This window comes from Telopea speciosissima, chromosome 5 (assembly GCF_018873765.1).
Source record: "Telopea speciosissima isolate NSW1024214 ecotype Mountain lineage chromosome 5, Tspe_v1, whole genome shotgun sequence".
Classification (NCBI taxonomy): Eukaryota; Viridiplantae; Streptophyta; class Magnoliopsida; order Proteales; family Proteaceae; genus Telopea; species Telopea speciosissima.
The window spans coordinates 62,825,955-62,834,640 of NC_057920.1; the positions used below are offsets into that span (position 1 = coordinate 62,825,955).

Consider the following 8,686-nt stretch of genomic DNA (forward strand, 5'->3'; position numbering starts at 1 on the left):
CGAAGGAGTGAGCATATGCATTCATGAAACAACTCTTTAAAGCTAGTGAGGATATCTTGGTGAAAAAGCCGCCAATTCAAGGGCTGGAAAGGAATCTAAAGCGCAAGTTTATAATAATACTGTGGAATTTATTTCCCCACCCCTGTATTGTTCAAATCCCATTCAATGTGCAACGAGGAATGATGGGGAATTGAATAAGAGATATGTGACAAATGGAATGGCTATGAGGTATTCGATGAAATGCCTTAATATTCTAAAATCAAGAATGCATTTAATCAAACATGTATACAAACAATGGTTTTTTTTTCCTTTTTTTGGTTGAATATACAAACAATGTTTTCATTCTCACTTAAGAATGTATTCTGAGTATTGAAAATGGGAATGCATACCAAACATAGCCTTAGACTGCATTTGTAATGTATTCTTAGAATGCATTCTAGGTCGATTTTACATTTACAAAATAATACTTTGTTATCTCAAACGCAACTTTAGAGTTCTCGTATTTACAACCCCATTCTTGTATCTCTTGTTTCGTTTTTGTCATCTTAAAATACAAAATTGACTTAGAATGCACACCAAATTCAATTTTAGAGTTCTCGTATTTTTTTTTTCTTCTATAATAAGAGTTCTCATATTTACAACCCCATTCTTGTATCTCTTATTTCACGTATAGGTTTAAACATCTTGATTATGCATTTAGTGATCACGTATTTTCACTTGGATATTGAGTATTTTTTTACCAAAAAAAAATATTGAGTATTCAATTAGACACATCATTACTCTGTCAACTAAAATTTCATTTACTATTACTAATTGTGGCATTTAACACAAGGGTACAATTTTTCAAAATGGCGGCCCAAATATCTGCCATAAACCCATATCCCTTGCATGTGAAATTTTAGCCAAAATGAAGTTCGTCCAGTGATAAAATAGAGCTTTGAAAATTCACGACTATAGAGTATATAGTAGTAGTTTGAGTACCATAAACATTGATGGATATACATGGGATTCATGTTGTAGAAACTGAAACCTATAATGATGTAAGAAATTACTCGAAATCGAAAACAAACAATCAAAAACTGTAAACAAACATTTACGTGGTTTGACAAGACTGCCTACGTATATTACCAAAAAAATAAAAAAATAAAAAAAGATTGCCAATGTCTACGGTGAGATGAGATTTGTTTCACTATTAATGAATAATAGAGTTACAACCGCTCATCCTCATGCCTCTCTCAAATTACAAAGAATGAACCATCATTACAATTTTTTAGAGAAATTAACCTACATAGGCACACATTGCTGAAATACCCATGTAGCTGTAAAAAAATGTCCTTGGGACTGCTGCCCCTGAACCCTTGCATGGACCTTAGCTGAGTTTGTTGAGGCTCCACTAACAAAGATAACATGCAAGGTGAGCCAATTCCTCCAACCCTCGAGGCCTTAAGTCCTTAATGGAAGTGAAGTGGAGGGCACCACCACCAGGATGGTTCAAACTGAATGTTGATGGAGCCTCATTGGGGAACCCAGGTCCTCTGGGGCAAGGGGGATATTCAAGAATCACCTGGGTACAGTGATCAGTTGCTTTGCTACATATAAAGGAGTTGAAACAAACTTCAATGCAGAGATGGCAACTTTCTTTTTTGGAATCAAAGAAGTGCAAAGGTTAAAAATTGAGAAGCTATGGGTGGAATGTGACTCCGCAACTGTAGTCATTGCAATCTTCACGTCCAAGGTTCCATGGGCTTTTCTTCAAGCATGGTGGTGATGCCTTAGCACCACCAATGGTGAATTACTCACTGTTTCAGAGAAGGGAACTCGTCTACTGATGCCTTAGCAAAAAAGGCGGTTGTTTCAAAATTATCATGGAACCGGAGTTCTACACCAGGTTTCATTTCGCAATCAGTAGCATGGGAAGCAATGGGCCGGCCATTTTACAGATTTGAGTGATGCTTTGAGTGGTAGCCACTGGCTGCGCAACTATGTAATGTAACTCACTTTATTATTTTACTATCAATACATTGCTGACCTTTAGCCAAAAAAAAGCCGACAAACACAAGCAATAGAATACAAGTCGTTGTACCCCCAACACATGTTGCTATCGGTACATTGAATTAACTCTAAAGATTCACATATAGAGCATGGACATACATGGAGATGCAAGCCAATATATAGATTGAATAGGCTCTAAAGCTTAACATACGCCTAGTCCAGTTCATGTATCAAATATTTAGGATTGTTAGATCATCGTTCCACATAACACAATGAGGATGGATCACTTATCTAAGCGCGGACCACACAAAATGAGTTCTTTTTCCTTTAACAAATAGATAACTACATCATTTGTTATGGGATATAGAGATTCCGGGCAAAACTTTCCAACATGAGTCACTTTGATAAGCTTATCAATTTCCCAATTATCTACCATTTGACAGATAGGATGACACCAAAATATTTTGGGCATATAAACCCCATGTTCCCTTATTTACTTGTCAAATTTTCACCTAAGCAGAGTTTGCCAAGTCGGAAAATAAAACTTTGAATAATCAAGACAATTAGTACACAACAACGTTCATATGGTAGGTGTGCATAGACATACATTAGGGGTTATCTAATTGAATCCTGAAATTTGTCATATGGCTAATCTTGACCATTTCCTATCTATCTAACGGTTAAAATGGTCATATCATCTTATCCATGTGGCACAATGAGAGTGGGTCGTAAGAATGAATTTCTCCAATAAATAAAGGGAAAATTAACATTTGGGAGAGGGATGGGTATGCTAGCGGTATACTGTAAGCTAGCACCCTATGTGTCTATCTCTCTCTTCCGTCCTTTGAAATGATTCCCATACCCCTCAAAGGGAGGAAGAGAGAGATAGACACATAGGGTTTTAGCTTACAGAATACCACTAGTATACTCATCCTTTTATGTTAACTTTTTTTACCATGTATTATCCTCGAGCACATAAACAGATGGATGAATGATAATCATCTAATCAATACAAGTGTAGAGGACATCCAATCTTCTCAGAATCTTTCACAACAATAGGCTCTGTATCCTATGGATTTTTACTAGGATCTAGAGACCATGGATTCCGAATACATATGGGAGTTTTAACCACACCTCTAAACAAGGGGGTTGGGGTTCTGCTCTATTTTTCAAACATCAATTCTATGCATTTTCAATGAATTTTTGATTGGTAGGGACAACACAAGAAACAGAGGTCAGAGGACTCAAAGAAGGGCTTGAAGGGGCACTTATATCGGAATGCAGAGAATTAACAATTTGGACGGACTATGAAGAACTTAAGAATTGGCTGACAAATGTGGACACCAATCCATAGCCTTGGGAACTTTTTCATCTACTTCGGGATATCAAAACTATTTTCAGTTTTTTCCGGTTTGTAATAATAATTAAGCAACCTAGACTTTTGATTCTACCTGCACATAAATTAGCATGGCAAGGTAGTGTTGGGTATATTCTATAACCCTAAAATATGTCCTAATATAAGTCTACTTGAATAAGGAATCAGGATGCGATGGGCCCCACTGGATAGAACCCATCTAACCTAAAAACCCTAGTCAAATAATATTTTCTTAGTTTATCAAAAAAAAAAAAAAAAAATTTCGAACAAAAAAAAGATAAGACAACAAATATTTTTCTTATGTTTACAAAAAAAAAAAATATATAATATTTTTCTTACAAAACACATAAACAATTATCTATAAAGGGTCTCCAACCCCTGCTGTTCATCACCTATCACTTGTAGTCTTCAAGACTTTTAAATCCAAAAAATAAAAAATAAAGAATATAGTCATGCCTATAACTATTAAGGAAGATACAAATAAAGGATCAACAATACCTCTTATATATGTACATCTCATATAGCTCAAGGGTTGAAACTCATGACCTTTGGGGCAAACAACATCAACCTATACAGAGTGTTGGATAAGAACTTCCTTGCAAACAAATGGCAAATGGTTGTGTTCTTGCCGTTATATTCACATTCACTTCCACTCCTCAGCTTCTCCAAAAGCTCAATGGTCACATATGTTCTGTAATACTTGGTTGGGTGTGGACCTCCCCTTGACCAATCAACCCATGTCAAAGTCCTATTTGAATTCTTCTCTGGAAATCTTATGTTCACAAATGTTGGTAAGTAATGTTCATCTCCATAACATGAGCCCTTACATAATCTACCAAAAATTGGGAAATATTTATGGTCGGAAACAATCTCGATTGCAAGATCACGATCTATCTCGAACCATTGAGACCCTTTTCGCCATTGCCGGAGATCGATAAGTGGTTTCATACGGTGGTTATACCGGCCACGCCCAACAGCAGTTGGATCATCATAAACCTCCACAAAGGTCTTAGTAGATCCAATGAGGTAAGAGTGGATGGTAGAGAAGTTGAAGAGGGGAATACATGACTCTGATAGAAGAACAAATCTTTGGTTTGAGAAGTCAAGGAGTGCATTGGCCAGTAGGCGGCGTTCTGCTTCAATAAGGCTAAACTGTCCCCATTTCACCTCCTGCACCATAAGAAGATTAAACTGAGAAACTAAAATATAGTAGTTCTTAGAGTTTTCCTTGTTTTAATTGGACTCAAATATAGAAGTCCAAGTGTTATGAGTTGGGTTGTGCTGGAAATAATATACTGAGATTGTCAAAGTGGTCCATTATCTGGTATCATGGGCCAAGGCCCATTGAGACAATGTTTTTAGATAGTCTATTCAATATGGGTAAATGCTCATTAGGACCCAAAGCCCACCTCATAGGTGAAGCTTTAGCCCCAAACAAGAAGGGAAGTGCCTCAGACCTCAGAAATGAGTTCAAAGTTACCGAAATTACATAAAGCCCATAGATTCAATTATAATAAAATCTCGGGAGAAAGAATGCTGCCCCTGCACCTTCACACAGGGACGCGGGAAATGACCGCCGCACCCCAGGTCATTTCCAGGGTTCAGGGGGGTGTGGCGGTCATTTCATGCACCCTTGTGTCAGTGCACAGGGTCGGTTGCACTTCCCCTAAAATCATATTCTTATAACTTACCAACGTGTATATGTTTTTTAGGTCAAAATTGATTTATAAAATGGATGTAAGGTTTTCTATCACATAGACCCACCCACATCCTTCCCTCTGTGGCACATGGCAAGTGGTGACAAAATCAAATATTGGATAGGAAAGTCATCCATTGGTTAGTCATTTTCATGTTTTCTAGTTCTATCTCACTATATGGTCCTCCATATTAGGATATTTATCTTAGTATTTTTAATGGTTGAAATGTAACAATCGCAAAATTAATTATTACCAAGTTGAAATATCAACTGGTTTTTATATTTTCCATGTGTCTAAGCGGGAGAAGTGGATTGAACTGAAACTTTCTAAATTAATAAATGATGATGTGGACAATATGTCTACCGAATTTAAATGTCATATGAATAAATTTTTTCCTTGCAAGAATTGTATATATGCATGAATCTCTAATTAAAGGTATAAAAAGCGATCAATAGTTTAGGCTTATGGCATACAATTTTTATTTTTTTATTTTTTGTTATTAAGAATAGAAAGAGGACAAAAAGATTCTTGATTCGGCCAATCATGATTCTTTCTTGGTTGGCATATTTACTTTTATTATGTAGAAGGATTATGTGGCAAAAATAGACTTGTCAACTAAGGATTCCTTTGTAGTTGGTTCAACCAGTACCCTTATTCCCCTTAATAATTAAAAAACAGAGCATCTTATTGTCACAAAAAATGGTAAAGTACCAAGTTGTAACCATCTTTTGATTCCCCTTGGTTTATTCCTAGGAGTTTCTTTGACAGAATAAGGGTTTTCCAAATAATTTAAAAGTGATTTTTATTATATTATTATTAAAGCTTCACATTTTTTCGAGTGCTCTTGTTGAAAAAAAATTATGTTATAAATAGAAAAATTAAGATTACAATATATATGTTTTGTGAGAAAGAACACCACCCGATCACGTCGGACACATTGTCCCTACGTCCTAACACAGGGGCGTGCAAAATAACCGCCTCATCGTTGGTCATTTTTAGAGATCATTTTATATGCCCCTATGTCAAGGCGTAGGGGCGACGTGCGCTGCACGACTAGGTGGTGCTTTTCTTTCTCATATGTTTTTCATCTTTTTTTTTTTGGTTTCTATTTAATGTTTGACTCTCCCAATATAAGGATATTAAACAGATTCTCAAATAAGCACCAATGCCTCTAGTCTCACATCAGCTAAACACACGGAGAAATGTTAAACAATTATTGAGTTAAATTACTGTGTCAGGTATCCTAGATAACACCCTTTATTAAAAGTTGTTTGTTGAAGTTTCCAAGTCAATTAGAAACAACTAAAGTATACATTAAACAAAGTGTGAAGCCTAATGTCGGTGTGAGACTTTAAGTGCTTTTCTGTCTTGGTTTGGAGGTTAGAAATAGTTTTCTTTATTTAACTTCCAAACCTGCAATTAATAGATTCTCCTTAGAACATCTATACTCGTGCTTAATTTCTGTTTTTTATTTTTGTTTTCTCTACCGACAAGATTCATGTATCCTTCTTAACTTAAAAAGGTAAAAGAGAAAAACTAAAGTGAAAGACAGAACCAACCATAAAAGATGAATAGAGTTCAGAAAGAAAGGAAGGAATTTTTCTGTAAAGGAAGGTTAAGAAAAAGGAAATGAGGAGATAAAAAATAAAATGGTGTTTCCTATCCAAGTTTGAGGAGTAGAATCAAAGCAAGACTCAGATATAATTTTTCTGTGGTTGGAATGACTTGTTTACATTGGTTATTCCATTGTACCCATTTTCTGAGCCAAAAACCCCAAAAGGTAAAAACTAAGAACACCAAGACCTTAGTCTTCAATTGAGGTAAGAACTAAGAACAGCAAGAGCTTAATATGGTATCAGAGCGGGAATGTTGGGTCTTTGTCGATGATGGGTCCTGCTCCACCCACGAAGACAGAGCCTAGAAGAGGTCTGCACGCACAGAGGAGTATTGAGGTACTAATCTCACATTGTCTGTGGGTGCTCCAACTATCAAGTATAAGAGCCACAAGAGGCCACCCCACTTTGACCCATATTAAGGTGGAAGCTTAATACATGCAATAAATAGGATCAAAATGGGAGTTTTTAATTTAATGAGTTAGCATGAATTGCCTCAAAATTAATAGAACTACCTTCATTTTAGCTAAATGGGTTTCAAGAATGGAAGTTAAAGAAAGTAAAAGTAACAGATAAAACTGACCTTACTGGGTATTCTTCGACCATGAAACACAGACCCTTTTGGTTCTACAGATCCATTGTAGGATGGATTGGAGTGCACATAAATCGAGTACAACCCTTCATGTCCTTTGAAGAATTTCTCCCAAAGAGGAGCTAATGGCAATGACCCTCTTGTTAAGAACATGAAAGCAACCTTTGGGGCTTGTTTGTTTGGGAACTTTTGGATCCTTGGGACCATTGAAGCTTTCCATAGCAACTCCCTATCGCTCATCTCATGCATAGCCTTAGGTAATTTCAAGTGATCTTTCATTCCACCTTGCTGAACCTTGGTGTCATTTCTTTCTAGAGATAGTGCCATCAATACTGGTTTCTGTGCTTGTGGTGGAGTCACCAGAGGTGGAAGACTTGTCGATTGCAGCGACGGCGGTGGAAGAGTTGTTGATGCTGGCAGCAGCTGTGGCTGTGCCGCCGGTGGCGGTAGTGGTGGAGAGACAGAGAATTGGGTGACATTAAAAAGGAGAGATTTGTTATAGATGAGAGAGCAACTGGCTATGGCTCCAAGGGCTAAACCAAAGCCAAGTAATAGGAAATAAGAGAGAAAGTTTAGGAGACGCAAGTGATCCTTGAAGAGCTTCAAGATGGAGGTTGGTTGTTTGTGCTCTTGCTGCTTCATTGTTTTTTGCTTATGAGAACAGAGAGAAGGTGAGTGATTGTAAGAACATGAAGCATTCAAAGAGGGCTAGTTGTTTGGAATGTTAATAGAACAGAAGCAAGAATGGAACCATCTGGCAATGTCAGAGAAAGGGGATTTCATAGGCTACAAGGAAACTTGAAGTTCCCTTAACACTTTCTTGAGAAGTGTCATCCAATACATAGAACCCAATAAATAAATAAAGGGAAAAGTAATTTTAATCGGTGTTGTGCCTCGGCGTATACTTGTGTCCATATTTGACTCTCCTCTAGCCGTGGCGGGAGATGAAAGATCCAACTGACCAAAAATAAGCATGTTTGAATCATTTCACAGGCAGACCCCCTATAAAATGACCAAAACCCCCATGTTTTTTTTGGACTGGATCCTCCAGCTCTGGACACAGTTGGAGGAGAGCCAGATGCACCTCTAGTCTTTTTCACCTTTTCAAGGGCTGCACCGGTCTTTTTGCGTAGCGTTGTGTCTGGGCTCAGGTATACGCCGTCTCAGCGACAGATTAGCTTTTCTTTTCCCATAAATAAATAAAAAATAATTAATAGAATAAGCACTTTTTCCCCTCTTTCTCCGTGGATGAACACATGGAGAAGTAGTTAGTTGACGAAGTCCTAATAAAGAAGCATAAAAAGGAAAAGCCCAATTAAGGTTAAGCTTCAATGACCAAACTTGGGTTTGACTGCCGCGTGTCCTCCTCCCTAAAGTACCAACAAGAAGTCTTCGTCTAGAAGATGACCATTCTGTT

At 37.2% G+C, this 8,686-nt stretch overlaps 1 protein-coding gene across 1 annotated transcript; it reads right to left on the bottom strand.

Moving 5' to 3' along the window:
• Positions 1-3,877: 3,877 nt before the first annotated feature.
• Positions 3,878-7,611, bottom strand: LOC122661232 (glycosyltransferase BC10-like). Its single transcript, XM_043856574.1, has 2 exons — positions 7,261-7,611; positions 3,878-4,537 (listed from the first exon to the last, which is right to left on the bottom strand). Exons 1-2 carry the CDS (start codon positions 7,594-7,596, stop codon positions 3,893-3,895), a joined length of 981 nt encoding a protein of 326 aa, XP_043712509.1. The 5' UTR covers positions 7,597-7,611; the 3' UTR covers positions 3,878-3,892.
• Positions 7,612-8,686: the final 1,075 nt, after the last annotated feature.